The 16,259-nt window shown below is 46.2% G+C and overlaps 1 protein-coding gene across 1 annotated transcript in view; it reads left to right on the forward strand.

Moving 5' to 3' along the window:
• The window catches only part of COL5A1 (collagen type V alpha 1 chain), a 263,653-nt gene that overhangs the window by 231,436 nt on the left and 15,958 nt on the right, over positions 1 to 16,259 (forward strand). The window contains exons 51-63 of the mRNA XM_077306664.1: positions 1,116 to 1,169; positions 1,678 to 1,731; positions 2,432 to 2,485; positions 2,785 to 2,838; positions 2,937 to 3,044; positions 6,227 to 6,280; positions 6,547 to 6,600; positions 6,999 to 7,106; positions 7,301 to 7,354; positions 9,890 to 9,925; positions 12,041 to 12,094; positions 12,495 to 12,753; positions 13,462 to 13,574. Coding sequence (XP_077162779.1) covers positions 1,116 to 1,169; positions 1,678 to 1,731; positions 2,432 to 2,485; positions 2,785 to 2,838; positions 2,937 to 3,044; positions 6,227 to 6,280; positions 6,547 to 6,600; positions 6,999 to 7,106; positions 7,301 to 7,354; positions 9,890 to 9,925; positions 12,041 to 12,094; positions 12,495 to 12,753; positions 13,462 to 13,574 — 1,056 coding nt within the window. The remainder of the gene's footprint in view (positions 1 to 1,115; positions 1,170 to 1,677; positions 1,732 to 2,431; positions 2,486 to 2,784; positions 2,839 to 2,936; positions 3,045 to 6,226; positions 6,281 to 6,546; positions 6,601 to 6,998; positions 7,107 to 7,300; positions 7,355 to 9,889; positions 9,926 to 12,040; positions 12,095 to 12,494; positions 12,754 to 13,461; positions 13,575 to 16,259) is intronic.

A 16,259-nucleotide genomic window follows, 5' to 3' on the forward strand; every position in this document is an offset into this window, starting at 1 on the left:
TCTGTTATTTCTTGGTCTGTGAATCTTCTTGTATGAGATCAGGGATGTTTTGGGACTGGAACTTGTGCATTAGATATGGAAGTTATCCGTTCACGACTGAAACAACTGCGGCTTGGAGTGAAGTTTGACACCAAGGCATTTAAAGGGATCTCAGTCCCCCAAAATTCTGGGTTTTGTTTGGGGGCAGGGGGCTCACCAAGAATCCATATCTGCTGGCTGGGTGATGGAGGTCTTGAGCCTCTGACTGATTGCTGCATTTAACGGGTGAAAGTGAACAAATTGGAACGGAACCCAGAGAAAGTGGAGGTCCTACCAGTCAGGAAGTCTGGTGAGGCCTTGGATGACTTTGGATGGGGCTTGGCTGACTCTGGCTGACTTGGTTAAGAGCTCTGGGTTTATATTTCAACCAGCATTACTACTAGAGAAGTAAGATTCAAGTAAGTAGCCGTGTTGGTCTGAAGCAGCACAATAAAACACAATCAGAGTCCAATGGCACCTTTAAGACCAACAAAGATTTATTCAAGGTGTGAGCTTTTGAGCGCAAGCACTCTTCCTCAGACACTCAAAAGCTCCCCCCTTGAATAAATCTTTGTTGGTCTTCAAGGTGCCACTGGACTCTGATTTTGATTTGTTGTACTAGAGAAGCAAGTTAATGCAGCCACCCAAAAACGCTTTCTTCCAAATGGGTTAGTTGGCTCCCTATCCTAGCCCCCCTGATTCAGTGCCATCGTGGTATCACAACTAGACTGCAGCATTGTCCCCTACATGGGTCTCCCCTCAGAAGCAGCTCTGAGCCTCCAGGTGGTGCTGAAGGCCACAGGTCAGTTGCTCTCAGGAGTCAGGTGAAGCCTGTGCATCGCACCCTTCTGCCAGCACTCCATTGGGTGCCCCTGAATTGCTGAGCTCAGGTGATTCACACTACTGATGTTGTTGTGAGAAAGGTCGATAATAAATAAACTAAATATTGTTTATGGATCAGGATCTTCCTCTGCATCCCTAGTTGGGCAGTCAGGTTGCTGGCCTCTGGCTGAAGCTCTCTTGAGCCTTTCTCTGTGACCGAAGTCCAGGAGGCATCTGCCGATAATGCTCTTTCTGTCTTTGCCATATTCCTGTAGGGCCCCGTCGGTTTTCCTGGAGACCCTGGACCTCCCGGTGAACCTGGCCCAGCTGTAAGTATCCATCCATGAGAACAAGAGTTGTACTTTCACCTCTAAGAAGCATGTCAGACAGTGTGATCTTTGCTCAGAAATATAAGTCTTAGTGGGTTCAGAAGGATTTACTCCCTTGTGAGTCTGCCCAGAATTTCACTCTTGAGTCTTCAGTTCTTTACTGCAGAAGGACCAGAGATAATTCCTGCTTTTCCCCTGTCTTTATAATTATGAGGAGAAGAAGAAAATATACTTGCTCAAGAGGCAGACTTCTAGGCTGTAGCTCTGCTGAGACAGATGCTGTAGGTCCTGATTTGTCAATGGACTGTATGATGCATACTGGATGAGAAACTCACCTTTTAATCTGCCTTCCTGCAGTCAGACTTTGCTGAGAATATGTGCATGGAGGAATATGTCCCTCTGCAATTCCATTCCGGTTTTATATGCTTGTGATATGTTGCCTGCAAGACACATGCACTGGAGGCTGGGCAAGGTGTCTTCTCCTAATGCCCTTTTTTTCTTCTTTTAGGGCCAGGATGGCCCAACAGGTGATAAAGGTGATGATGGTGAACCTGGACAGACGGTGAGTGGGTACAAGTCTGTGGTATCTGCCTGCTAGAAATCAAGGCTTTTCCAGGCCAAGGCAGGTTCCTTGTTCTAGTGCAGCAGCCATTGGCCGGGATGCCTTCAGCAAGGGCACAGCCTCAGTGCTCTGGACGTGGCACAGACCTCCAGCCGCCCCTGTGCCCCATGGAACAAGCATTGGCAGTTCTATTGATGGCATTCTGTATAAAGCAGCCTAATAATGAGCCTGTGGTCTTGATTCCGGGTCCTGGCAAAATGCACTCGTTCTCCACCATTGGGGCATTTGGGATCTGCTTCTCTTCTGGCCTCTTGTGGCGCAGAGTGGTAAGGCAGCCGTCTGAAACCTTTGCCCATGAGGCTGGGAGTTCGATCCCAGCAGCCGGCTCAAGGTTGACTCAGCCTTCCATCCTTCCGAGGTCGGTCAAATGAGTACCCAGCTGCTTGCTGGGGGGTAAACGGTAATGACTGGGGAAGGCACTGGCAAACCACCCCGTATTGAGTCTGCCATGAAAACGCTGGAGGGCGTCACGCCAAGGGCCAGACATGACCCGGCCCTTGCACAGGGGATACCTTTACCTTTACCTCTCTTCTGGCAGACTGGTGAAGAACTCCTGCTCCTTTGGGTTCACTGTGGCCAGCTAGGTTGATTCAGCCATGGCTGTTCTTGTCTGTGTCCTGACATCCTTTCTTCCCTTCAGGGCTCCCCTGGACCAACTGGAGAGCCTGGGCCCTCAGGACCACCAGGGAAAAGAGTAAGATACTTTTTTTTTTTCTTTTGCACATGTCTGAGATAAGTTCTCCTTGACCTCTGGGTGGCTGAGCGGGGGCTCGTGGCTATCAGTGTGCACAAGAGCCGATGTGAACAGAGCTCCTTCTTGCTCAGGGTTTATGTAGAATTTTAGAAAGGGCATCAGTTGATAATCCCTTTGACTAAGGCTGGATTGGATTGGATATTACGTTTCAGTCCTCATGCATTAGTTGCACGATCTGTCACCTCTCAGAATATATTTTCAGCCACAGTAATTCTTCCTTTCCCCCCCGTTTTCTTTAGGGCCCACCTGGTCCAGCAGGTCCTGAAGGCCGGCAAGGAGAGAAGGGGGCCAAGGTAAACAACTGGCGGTCTTAGAGGTACAGAAAGTGAAGTCCATCTTGCTCCTGTCTTTTCTCATCTACAGCCTGGTTTTCATTGCTTCTTGTCTTCAGGGTGAAGCAGGTTTGGAAGGGCCTCCTGGGAAAACAGGCCCCGTGGGCCCTCAGGGACCACCAGGAAAGCCTGGTCCAGACGGACTGCGTGGAATCCCCGGCCCTGTGGTGAGTGTTCCAATCTGCATCCCATAGACCAGGGGTAGTCAAACTGCGGCCTTCCAGATGTCCATGGACTACAATTCCCAGAAGCCCCTGCCAGCATTCGCTGGCAGGGGCTTCTGGGAATTGTAGTCCATGGACATCTGGAGGGCCGCAGTTTGACTACCCCTGCCATAGACAGTCAGGGGCCAGCTGGGCTCTTGCAGGGGCAGAGCTCTCCACACCCTTCAGTTTCTTTTTGCCGAACGTCTCTGCTTTCATCCTTCTTATTAGGTCCAGGTTGGGTGGCAGGAAGTAACGGGTCATTTTGGGTTTAGGAAAACTAGTATTTTAGTATTTATTATTTATTTAAGTCTGTTCACCTTCCTGGAGTATGTGAATTACATTTGGACAGAAGTGCAAACAAGAAAATGAAAGAAGTGCTTCAAAGAACCAAGATTTGTTTTAAAAGAGGAAAGAAGGAATGATTCTTCTTTCCTCTGCCTGAAGGCTATGGAGCTCTCTGCTCATTGAGCTCCTGACTACAAACAAAATGTCCTCCAATAAAATATTCTATTGGGCAAACATCACAGTCCTTGCAGATTATTCAGTGGAAGGGCATCTGTATTAATTGTTTTCATAATACAGGAAAAGAAACTTTACCAGACTGACCAACAAAGATTTATTCAGGGCGTGAGCTTTCGAGTGCAAGCACTCTTCGTCAGAATCTTGGGTCAGAAGATCATGCTGGAGGTCATTTCCCTTCTTTAAAAAGTAGTTCTTTTTATGCAGATTAAAAAGGTAGATTAAAAAGGTAGAAAAGATACATTAACAATAACATATACAAACAGATATTAAAATGAACCCAACTATTAGCTTTATTACAATATTTTTTTTGTCCTACAGCCAATCAGATTATCAAAGTAATTCAAAGAGTCATAAAATCCTAGAGAGGGAAGGGGCCGCGCAGGCCATCTAGCCCCACCCCCTGCTCAATTCAGCCTCAAGCATCCAGGATAAGGAGCTGTCCAGCCGCTGCTTGAAGACCGCCAGTGAGGGGGAGCTCCCCACCTCCTTTGGCAGCCCATTCCACAGCTGAACCACCCTGACTGTGAAAAGCATCAATGATGATGATGATGATGATGATGATATTTATTAAAATTCTATACCAGTGATCCAGCTCAGGGCAGTGTACATCATTTTAGACTACATCATCTAGTAGAGTTAAAAAGTTAGTTAAATGTAAAGTTATTTATTTTTCAATTTATTACCCGCCACTCTCAGTTTACTTACTAGATTGAGGCAGCTTAAAATTAGATTGAATGACAATTTAATAGCAGCATCAGTCATCCCTGTTTTTGAGTGCCTTCAGTTCTCTTTAAAGCCATTCCCGCGGGTTCTCTCCTGTTTCCCTGCCCTCCGCCAAGCGACAATCTTTCAGATACCTAAAGAGAGCAGTCATGTCCCCTCTCAACCTCCCCTCCTTCAGGCTGAACATCCCCAATTCCCTCAGCCTTTCCTCATTGGGCTTAGTCACCAGGCCCTGGATCATTCTCGTTCTCCTCTGTACCCTCTCCATTTTGTCCACGTCCTTTTTGAAGTGAGGCCTCCAGAACTGCACACAGGACTCAAGGTGGGGTCTGATCGATGCAGTATGACATCTATAAATTGGATGTGATGCTGATACAGCCCAAGACTGCATTTGCCTTCTTTACCACCACATCACACTGTTTGCTCCTATTTGGCTTACAGTCCATATGTACCTCAAGATCTCGCTCACACACAGTTACCAAGAAGTATATCTCCCACCCAGTATGCCTGCTCCTCATTTTTGTGACCCAGATGTAAAACTCTGCACTTTTCTTTATTGAATTGCATCTTGTTCTCACTTGCCCCTTTTCCAGTGTGTTCAGATCTCATTGAATTCTATCTCTATCTTCTGGGGTGTTTGCTACTCCTCCCAATTTGGTGTCTTCTGCACTTTTAATGAGGAATCCCTCCACCCCCTAGTCCAGATCATAGATAAAAAAGTTGAAAAGTACTGAACCCATTAACAAGTCCCCTGACACTGCTCACCTCCCTCCAATCTGATGAACAATAATTGAAAACTACTTTTTGGGTGTGGTTTCCTAACCAGTTCCCTGTCCACCTAATTTCTGAAAATCCAGTCAGCAGTACTCCAATTTGAAACAGATTTTGGGTTTACTCCCCTTCCCAGTTGAGTGTCAACTGCAAATTCAATATGTACCTCCTGATTCCTCTGTCTAGGGACTTCTGCCAAGCATACCTCCTGTTATTGGGCTGCGCAGAGATTGCCACATGCCAAAATCTTCAGCTGCAGCAAACATGAGCACTTTCTCCAAAAAACAAATTCCTAAATTCCTAAAATATATGATGTGGTCTGGGTCTACAACCTGAAGGATATTAATTAGTAGACTTGTGGAAAAGCCTTAATATCCTGAACATTAGCAGAGTTTCTGGTTTGCCTAATAATCTAAGTGTGGTCAGAAAACAACAAACAAAAGCATTCTCCAAGGTTCTACATAAGAACTATTTATTAGTATATTTACTTAATATTACGCATAAAAAGGTAAACAGAAAGTTACTATTATAATATTAATAGCTGGATGGGGAGAGATGCATCTCTGCTCCCACAATGTTGCAGGATTGAAGATAGGAGAGAAGAGAGAGAGAAAGAAGGAGGAAACAGGAACTTAGTCCTCTAGGGACAAGTCAGTGAGATAAGAAAGGTGAGTGGTCAGAGTTCCTGTCTATCGCACCAACTCTGTGGTAAAGAGAGTTCCGGTCAGAGTCAAAGCCAGGAGGCATCACACAGAGAGTTATTTCTAGCAAAGCTAGACCAGTGTTTAAAAGAACAAAAGAAGCTCTCAAGATGCCACAGCACAACATCTCAGTCACCATTTTGAGGTTGCTTAGTAACCCCAGAAAATGTTGCCAAAGTGCAAGAGACAAGAAGGTATCTGGCAGCAGGGAGCTGCAGTGGTCACGGGAGAGTTGAGTGGGAGAAAGGAAGAAGGAAGGAAGTGGGAGATGCAATTTCCCCTCCCCATGATTTCCTGGTGAGTTCCCCACTTTTACAAACTGTAAATATGGCAAAATCCACACCTTACTAATCTATGGAAACTGTACCATGGTATTCAGGTCTTAAGAATTATTGATGATGATGATGATGATGTTTTTTTTTTCAGGGTGAGCAAGGACTTCCAGGTGCCCCAGGCCCAGATGGACCCCCAGGCCCACTGGTAGGTTTGGGAATCCCACTCATTTCTTTGCATCCTCTCAACCTATCCAGCCTGGATACTCCAACCAAACACGATCCCATCAGATCCCAGAAGCTAAGCAGAGTTGACCTTACAGATATGACTGAAACTTGACAGTCCAACAACAGGGCTGAAAAATTGAATTTCCATGTGAATTTAAAATCTCCACCAGGATTAGTTTTTCATTGCTTCGCAATGAATTGAAGAGGAAATATTATTTTCATTGTGTATCTTTTTATTGTTCTCAGGGTCCACCTGGTTTACCTGGCTTGAAAGGAGATTCTGGTCCAAAGGGAGAAAAGGTGAGGGCTTGTGTGTGTCTTGACCCAAATCATGTCTTCTGTACCACCTGAGTTCATTGACTTCTGGCTTACTTTTGAGTAATGGATTTGTTCACTGGGAAAATAATATTCCATGTCCAAAAAGAATTTTTAAGGCATTTAGAATTCCAAATCCGAACTTCAGTAGAAGAAACTTGCCAACTGCATTTTGCATCTGCTAGCATGCCATTTGGTATTAGCAAACAAGTCCATGTTAGGTGTGTTATAATTTCACACTGAACTGGAAAGGGTTTTATTTTTTTCCTTCTTTCACAAGAGAAAAGATTGCTTGTAATCCAGAATATTGCTACATATTATGGTGAGTTTTTTGTTTATTTTGCTGGGAAACATGAAAGTTTTGAAACATTTAATTTTTCTAGGGTCATCCAGGCTTGATTGGTCTAATTGGGCCTCCTGGTGAGCAAGGAGAGAAAGGAGATCGAGGTCTGCCAGGCCCTCAGGGAGGATCAGGGCCTAAAGGAGAACAGGTAGGTTACTGGAAGAGTCTGTTGGAAATAGATAAATCATGTTTTATCTGTTTCCTCTGAAATCAGCAAGGTGTACTTGTAAGTAAAAGTAGTGGGTTGTTTCAGGATCCCAGTCTTCTCCTGCACTTTGTAGTCAACAATACCCGTTTCTTCACCCGAGTTTGTGATAATCTTCTTTGTGCCTCTTTCTTCAGGGCATTACAGGTCCTTCTGGTCCCATTGGCCCTCCTGGCCCTCCAGGATTACCGGTAAGTGAAAAACAAAGGGTTCCATTCCCAAATTATACTTACAGAATCCTAGAGTGTGAAGGGGTCATACAGGCCATCTAGTCCAACCCCCTGCTCCATGCAGGATAAGCCTCAAGCATCCAGGATAAGTATCTGTCCAGCCGCTGCTTGAAGACTGCCAGGGAAGGGGAGCTCACCACCTCTTTAGGCAGTTGAGTCTACTGCTGAGCTACACTAACTGTGAATTTTTTTTCCTGATATCTAGCCAATATCATTTTACATGTAATTATAACCCATTACTGTGGGTCCTATCCTCTGCTGCCAACAAGAACCTTTCCCTGCCCTCCTTTAAGTGAGAAACTTTCAAATACTTAAAGATAGCAATCCTGTCCCCTCTCAGAGGCCTTTTCTCCAGGCTGAACATTCCCACGTCCCTCAGCCTTTCCTCATGGGGCTTGGTCTCCAGGGCCTGGATCATCCTCATCACTCTCCCCTGAACCCTCTCAATTTTGTCCAAGTCCTTTTTGAAGCGAGGCCTCCAGAACTGAAAGCAATGCTCCAGGTGCAGTCTGAGCAATGCGGTTTACAGTGGGACTATGACATCTTGTGAGTTTGAAGGGTTGATACAGCCCAAGACTGCATTTGCCTTCTTTACCACGACATCACACTGTCTGCTCATATTTAGCTTACAGTCCACAAGTATCCTAAGATCACATTCACACACACTGCTACAGAGAAGTGTATCTCCCATCCAGTATGCCTGCTTCCCATTTTTGTGGCCCAGATCTAGAACTCTGCATTTCTCCTTATTGAATTGCATCTTGTTCCCATTTGCCCACTTTCCCAGTGTGTTCAGATATAATTGACCCCATCTCTATCTTCTGGGATGTTCTCTATTCCTCTCAGTTTGGTGTCATCCACAAATTTAATGAGTCCCCCTACCATCGGATCATTGATAAAAATGTTGAAAAGTACTGAGCCCTGTGGCACCCCGCTGCTCACCAAACTCCAATCTGGTGAAATACTAATGGACAACCATTCTTTGGGTGCGGTTTTCTAACCAGTTCCGTATCCACCTAAACATCTGAAAATCCAGTCTGCAGTCCTCCAGTTTACCCATCAGAATATCTTGAGGAACTTTGCCAAAACCTTTACTGAAATCCAGGTATACAACATCACTGGGTCAAAGAAGGAAACCAGGTTGGTTTTGCAGGACCTGTTGGAGAAAAATCCAGATCAACAAATTCTCCTTCAGATGATTTCAGATCACCCCACGTAAATTCTGCTACATTATCTTCCCTACAATTGACATCCGACTCACTGGCCTGTGGTTTCCAAAGTCATCTCTCCTCCCTTTTTTGAAGAGTGGGATAACATTCGCTCTCCTCCGGTCTTCAGTCCAGTCTTTCAAGAGTTCCTAAAGTAGACTGAGGAAGAGTGTTGGTCTTAAAGGTGCTACTTGACTCTGATTTTGTTTATGAACAAGGGTTTTGCAAGCTCGCCAGAAAGTTCTTTTAGCACTCCTGGTTGCACACAATCCAGCCCAGGGGATTTGAACTCATCCAGTGCGGCCAGATGCCTCTCGACAACCTCTCTGTCCACGTCAACCTGCCACCCAGACACTGTACCTTGCCTACTACCATCCCTACATGTGCCTTTCTGCTTTCTCTCTGTCCTCTGTCAGAGTCTGTCCATCTGCACCCAACAGCGGGCCTCTTGCCTCGTTTACCTTGTGTCTGCTGCTCACAAATCTGAAAAAGCTTTTCTTGTTTTAGGGGGCTTCCCTGGCCAGTCTCGGCTCACCCCCAGCTTTGGCCTCTGATGGCTGACCTACAGTGCCTAGTAACCTGCAAACACTCTTCTTTCGAGGTCTGTCCTTCCCTCCATTTCTTGAACATTTCCTTTTTCTTCTTTAGCTCCTCCTGAAGTTCTCTGTTCATCCAAATAGGCTTCTGGCATCCCTTACCATGTTTCCATCTTGCTGGATGACACATCAGCTGCTTGGCGGTGAGAAGGAGGGGGGGGAGCATTTAAACTGGTTGAATTGTGACCCAATGGCTGATTTGGCCTGTTTAAAGGGCAAGAATGGGTAGTTCAGTTCGGATAGGTTCAAAAATACCCAAATCAGCATTGATTCACTTACTTTTTGGCTTGCTTATTTATTTATTCATTCATTCATTCATTCATTCATTCATTCATTCATTCATTATTGAATTTTATACCGTCCCCTCCAGCCAGCCTGCTCAAACTAAATCACTGATCCCTATTTCAGACATCTACTATAAAAATTATCCTTCACTTAGAAGGTTTTTGGAAGATATTGGATGAACATCTGTCATGAGTATGTGATTTTTAAGTCCCTAAGAAGATGGGGGGGCTGGACTGGATGGCCCTTGGTGGTCTCTTCCAACTCTGTGTGATTCTGATTCTAATTCTAGATTTTTTAAAAATAATCAAATGAATACTTCGGTTAAGAATTGAAGTCAGGCAAGCTGTATTCAGAATTAATTGGTTTGGCCTCACTAATTGCTTAATTTTACTCTTTCTTTGTTCTAGGGTCCCCCTGGTCCAAAAGGTACTAAAGGATCTTCGGTGAGCATGCATGTCAAAACTGGAAATTATTTATTTATTTATTTATGATTTAATTTCTAGCCCACTACTCTTGTGGTGGGGATCAAAATGTTTGCCCTGGTAAAAACCCCAGTAAAAACAATGTCGTTAAGATGAGCATATCCCGGCGGTGATAAAACCACCCCCCTCCCCCTGCTCCACACAGAGCATCCCACCTCAAGGTTAAGGAGTAACCTGATGCCCCAATTTGGCCTGGAGAGGGGCCCATGTTTGCACCTGCCCTAGCCTCAACCAAAGATGGAAGAGCTTTGTTTTGCAGGCCCTGCAGAGCCGTGACAGAGCCCTCAGCTCTCCTGGGAGCTCATTCCATCAGGTTGGGGCCAGGACCAAAAAAGCCCGGTGAACATCCCTCGGGCCAGGGATTTCCAACAGATTAGCACTCATAGAACAAAGTGCCTCGTGGGTGGCATAAGGAGGCGTCCCTCAGATATGTGGGGGCCAGACCGCATGTGGCCTTAAAGGTTAATACCAAAACCTTGAACTTGATCTTGGCTGCAGCTGGTAACCAATGCAGCTGCCTCCTGCAGAACCCTACAAGGGCATTGATAAGGACACAACAACTCCTCCCACACTGCCACTCACAGTGTCTGTTTCCAAAGAAAGGAGTGCAAGCACTGTAAGGCTGTCCCTTGAATCCTGGCTGCAGCGAGGCAGTGAGCTAAGAACTTGGGGTAGGCCACGTCAAACGCGGCCGACGGTTCTAGCATCACGAGAATAGCCAAACCGCCCTGATCTGGCTAGCGCCAGAGATCATCCTTCAAGGCTTCCAACACCATAGCCAGGATGGAAGCCCGACTGGTATGGATCAGGCACCAAAGTTTCCTCCAAGAATGCCAGGAGCTGGTCCATGACAGCCCTTTCAACCACCTTACCCAGAAATGCAGAATGGTCTGGTCCTCTGGATACAGCAATGTTTTTTTCATTAAGAAACCACCCACCACCCTATTTAGCACCTCTGGGAACTCCTCGGTAGACAGGGAGAGATTGACAATCTCTCTCAGAAGGTCTTCTATCCACTGGTTGCTCAATTTGAGCAACCAAGACGGACAGGGATCAAGGGGGCAGGTGGTCGCCTTCACTGACCCCAGCAACTTGTCCACTTCGGCCTCTGAGAGCCACCTGAAGCCATCAAATGTATCCCCCCAAGACAACCAAGGGGCTTCTAGTTCTGCTTCTGTCTCAAATGTGGCCAGAAGGTCCCAGTGCAGCGACTTTATCCACGGAATATGCTCCGTGGCCTCACAGCCAAGCTTTAATTGGCTAGAATTTTGGTGCCCTTCCTTGATGGCAGTGCATGACCGAATTACCCTAAATAATTGGGTCAGGTGAGAGCTTAGTTGCTGTAATGGTGTAGTGGTTCTTAAGTTGGCTATAACCCATCTGTTTGTTGAGAGGAGTCCAAAATGGCCCCAAAGGTAGTGCTCATATTCCATGAGAGCCAACATGGTGTAGTGATCAAAGAATAGCAGCCTCTAATCTGGAGGACCAGGTTTGAATCCCCACTCCTCCTCTTCCTCCTCCTCCTCCTCCTCCTCCTCCTCCTCCTCATGAAGCCAGCTGAGTGACCTTGGGCCAGTCACAGTTCTCTTACAGCAGTTCTCTCAGAGCTCTTTCAGCCATACCTACCTCACAGGGTTTCTGTTGTTCGGAGAGGAAGGGAAAGATATTTGTAAGCCACTCTGAGACTCCTCCGTGTACTGAAAAGTATTTAAAAACCCAACTCTTCTTCTTCTTGTATTGGTTGTCCCAGATATGGCCACTGGGGATTTTGCCTTTTGGCGTGAGCTGAGTAAAAACTAATTACATTGCATCTTACTGCTTAGCATGCTGCCAAGCAAGTGCTGTGCAGAAACAGCTTAAAGCACTCAGGACTTTTGGGGATTCGGTCCTTAAAGCTCACTTCTGTTTCATCTGGTGGGCAAAGTCAGACAGATGTAGTCAGGTGGAATGTTTAGGAGCCTTCAGTCTACCTGTGCTAGATCCCTGAACAGACCATTACGTCTGTATGTTGTGTTGATTTGGTTGCCCGAATAAAGGGCATTACATGAATTTTGTGTGTTCTTCCTTTCTGTCCAGGGTCCAACAGGTCCCAAGGGTGAAATGGGTCATCCAGGGCCCCCGGGGCCTCCCGTAAGTATACTCTTTAAGCAGCACTAAAATCTCCCCGGTAGCTTTCGGAGCCTTCCTAAATCTTCTTTGACACCCTGATTCTGTCCTTCTTCGGTGAAACTGCCTGACCAGAGTCAGAACTCTGCTCCATAATATTCAGTTCTGCCTGTTGTTGTGACAAGCAGCAACTTTGCTTTCTGGCCACCTAGGATCCTTTACATGGAGAGTCCCTTCTGCAGACCAAGCAGGTGTTGTGCCCCTGAGCCAGGGCTTCTTCCCTGCTTGTCCAGTACTCCCCGCCGCACCTGTCAGGGACCCTGCAGAGATTTCCCCCCAGCCCTGCAACTCGTTCTGGGAAGAAAAGCAGGGTACAATGAAGCCAGTCTGAGCAGGAGCTCACAGTCTTCCTTTTGCCTCCAAGGGCCCTCCAGGGGATGTGATCCAACCCCTTCCTATACAGTCCTCCAAGAGGACACGGCGACACATCGATGCCAGCCAGCTGCTTGATGAAGGCAACTCTGACAACTATATGGACTATGCAGAAGGCATGGAGGAAATATTTGGCTCCCTAAACTCCTTGAAACTGGAAATTGAGCAGATGAAGCATCCGTTGGGCACCCAGCACAACCCAGCCCGTACCTGCAAAGATCTACAGCTTTGTCATCCTGACTTCCCAGATGGTAAACCTGGCTGCTGAGGCGGGGGGAGTTCATTCAGGAGCCCAAACAAAATGTCTTTCAAATCTGATGCCTCTCTTATATTGTAAGAAGAAGTGGGTGGGGCCAAAGAGCCCCCCCATAGAATCATGAAATCATAGAGTTGGGTTATCTAGACCAGCGGGCCCCAACCTTTTTATCACTGGGGGCCGGTCAACGCTTGACAATTTTACTGAGGCCCGGGGGAGGGTATTTTTTTGCCAAGGGATGTCGCTGCTGCCTGAGCCCCTGCTCCAGTTGCTTTCCCACCGGTGCCCCTGACTTCCCGCTGCCCGCTGGGGGGCGCTGCCAGCAGCATCTGTGCAGTGCCATGCCGAGGGGGAGCCCCAGCCATGGCAGCTGCTGGAGAGCACCAAAGGTGAGCTGGCAGCAGAGTGGCAGGGCAGCTCCTGAGGCAGCAGCTGGGGCGGAGGAGAAGGAGGAGCCGCGGCTGATCCACGGACCGCTACTGGTCCTCGGACCGGGGCTTGGGGATCGCTGCCCTAGAAAACTACCATGTGCCATTTTATTAGTGTGGACAAGAATACGCCTTATTTTTTTCAGTGAAAAAAAGGAAGTGTCAAATTCATTTTTTTAAATGTATATTAATGTTGGATGCATAAGCTTTGATCATACAGTTGGAACTGAAATTTGAAAGCACTTCTTTTAAAAAATGTTTTGTCTCCATTCCAGGTGAATACTGGGTTGACCCTAACCAAGGTTGCTCCAGGGATTCCTTCAAGGTTTACTGCAATTTTACAGCTGGTGGTGAAACCTGCATCTTCCCTGATAAGAAGTCTGAAGGGGTAAGTGGTCCTCGTGGATTTTCTTTTCTTTTTTGGATTCCTTTAGTTTGGTTCTGTCATCTTCATGCCTACGTTTTTGTGGAATTTTTATTGTTTTTTTAATGTAATCCATTTGAATCCCATCGGGGACCCAAAGTGGCTCCCACCATGCTTCTCTCCTACATTTTATCTCCACCACAACCCTGTGAGGGAGGCTAAACTGAGCACAGGCCCAAAGACACCCAGTGAGTTTCCGTGGCACAAAGGCAGCTTTCAGCCTGGGCCTTACCTGGCACATCACTCAGGCTGTCTTTTGGACACTTCTAAAGCGCTCTCAGAGGAAGGCAAAGGCTTTTGCCTCAAAAACCTTGTGAAGTTGCCAGAAGTCAGCTGCAACTCAATGGCACTTGAGGCACACACACGGTGCTTTTATTCTGTTTAGACTATTGTTTAAAATAAAGGTAAGACATTATGGCTTAGCGACTTGATTGATGCACATCAGCCATTTTCACCCACAGATCAGCTGACAGCCATTGAAGCAAAGGGGTTATCGCACGCGTGTCGGTCCCAGGCCCAGATCTGCTCAGCACAAAGCGCCTGGTTCAAGGGATGGAGGTTGCCAGAGGCATTCTCCCTGCTACAACAGTCCCCGATGGGCCTCATGTGGGATGCAGTTTGGCTATCTGACTAATATACCAACAAGTGCCATTCCAAACCTCTTGGCCCGGTGGCCAGGTGGGCCTTGCAGTTCCCAAGGCTGATTGAAAACCAGTTCCTTGCAAGTTTCCGATGAGGGTGCTTTCTGCATTCACAGCTTAATTGCGATTCTTACTGAGCTGAAGCCAGTGTCCCTTGAATCCACATCCTGTTCACATCACTCAATCAGTTTTTATTTTATGATCATTTAGACCAAAATTTCAGATACATTTATAAACAAAATAATTCCTAAATAATTCCAGGGCTGCTGGGACAAATTTTCTACCCTTAGTACAGTAAAATTTAACCATGTTATTTGCTGATCTGCGACATATTGGGAATAAGCATTTCTGGCACCCAAAGACTGTAGAACTACCACCAGGTATTTAAACTTACTAACAACTTGAATTTTATGGTTATCTAGTTTCCAGATTTTAGATTTTGACTGATTACCAAATACCAATTACCTTTGTCTTTTGGTAATTCACTTGGAGTCGTTCTTCTTTATAATTACTGCCAAGCCTCCTTAGCATCCTCGTAAGGCCTGCTGCAGTTGGTCTCTTGGTGGTCTCATCCAGCTCTGTGTGATTCTGAGGCTGAAAGTGTCCCAAAGGTTAGGAGAACTCTGCTTTGCTGAGCAAAGGAGCTAAGCATTTCACAAGAGCTTAAATCTATATGTCCAATTTGTTCCTTGAAGAAGATTTTCAGGTGTCGTGTTTGGCATCCCACAGATGAATGTGTCAGTTGAAATGACAAATAGTAAAGGCCACTTTATTAGGTTGAAAGGCTAAAGTACAGGCGTCCTTCACTTCATGAGAGACCGAGACTTGTTTATGTGAGCAGAACTTACTAGTATTGTCCACCATTGTAAGTTCTCTGGGCTTAGTCAGTGGAAAGGACTGATAAAGCTGATCAAGCTTTAAAGAAATTTTATCCAAGGCCTTGTAGGTAAGATTCAGCTGCGACCAACTGGCATAAATTTCCTTATCAGAGCTGTCCTCATCGGATCTGTTGGGTCCTTCTTTCGTCCTTCTCAGACAAGATGTTGACACGTTCTGCTGGCTCATGTGGGAGGGATGTAGGGATGCTGTGGGGCTAAATCTATTCAAGATATAGACATTATATTCCATCCCATTATTTGTGACAAAAAAAATCTCCAATTTTAGTTTGTTGGCAGGGAGGCAAAGTAGGGAGGTCTTCTGTATTCCTAAGATACTTACTGGCTCCCATTCCCCATTTTTCAGGGGGCTCCAACAACCTCGTCTCTTAAAATAAATCTCTGAAAATAAACCTTGGCTGTATAAATAACTAGAACACAGCAATAATTATATCTTTCTTCTGCTTACCATGTGTTTTGTTATTTAGTTGTAGCATCAATTGGCATGTGGGCATTGTTAATTTCCCAACATTGCTGTTAGAATACTTTCTCTTTGGGGACATTCTTGCTTCTGAGATGTTTTTCTTGCTTCACTGTAAAGTGGTGTTTAATGAATAACACTTGCTTTGTATCAGCTCCTGAACAGGGGGATGCATTCAGCTGAGCAAAACCTCAAAGCAACCCAAATCAAAGTTGGGGAGGGGGAGTCTGAGGTTTTAGCTGAGATGTGCACCCCGAGTTTGATTCATGACCCAAATCACAAACTGTCAAATCGGTTCAGCTTTTGACTCAGGTTCCTGAATGGCCTCTTGTGGCGCAGAGTGGTAAGGCAGCAGACATGCAGTCTGAAAGCTCTGCCCATGAGGCTGGGAGTTCGATCCCAGCAGCCGGCTCAAGGTTGACTCAGCCTTCCATCCTTCCGAGGTGGGTAAAATGAGTACCCAGCTTGCTGAGGGGTAAATGGTAATGACTGGGGAAGGCACTGGCAAACCACCCCGTATTGAGTCTGCCATGAAAACGCTAGAGGGCGTCACCCCAAGAGTCAGACATGACTCGGTGCTTGCACAGGGGATACCTTTACCTTTACCTTTCCTGAATGGCTGCCTGACAAATAGCTCTGTGGATCAGCTGTT

This window comes from Paroedura picta, chromosome 12 (assembly GCF_049243985.1).
Source record: "Paroedura picta isolate Pp20150507F chromosome 12, Ppicta_v3.0, whole genome shotgun sequence".
Taxonomy (NCBI): domain Eukaryota; kingdom Metazoa; phylum Chordata; class Lepidosauria; order Squamata; family Gekkonidae; genus Paroedura; species Paroedura picta.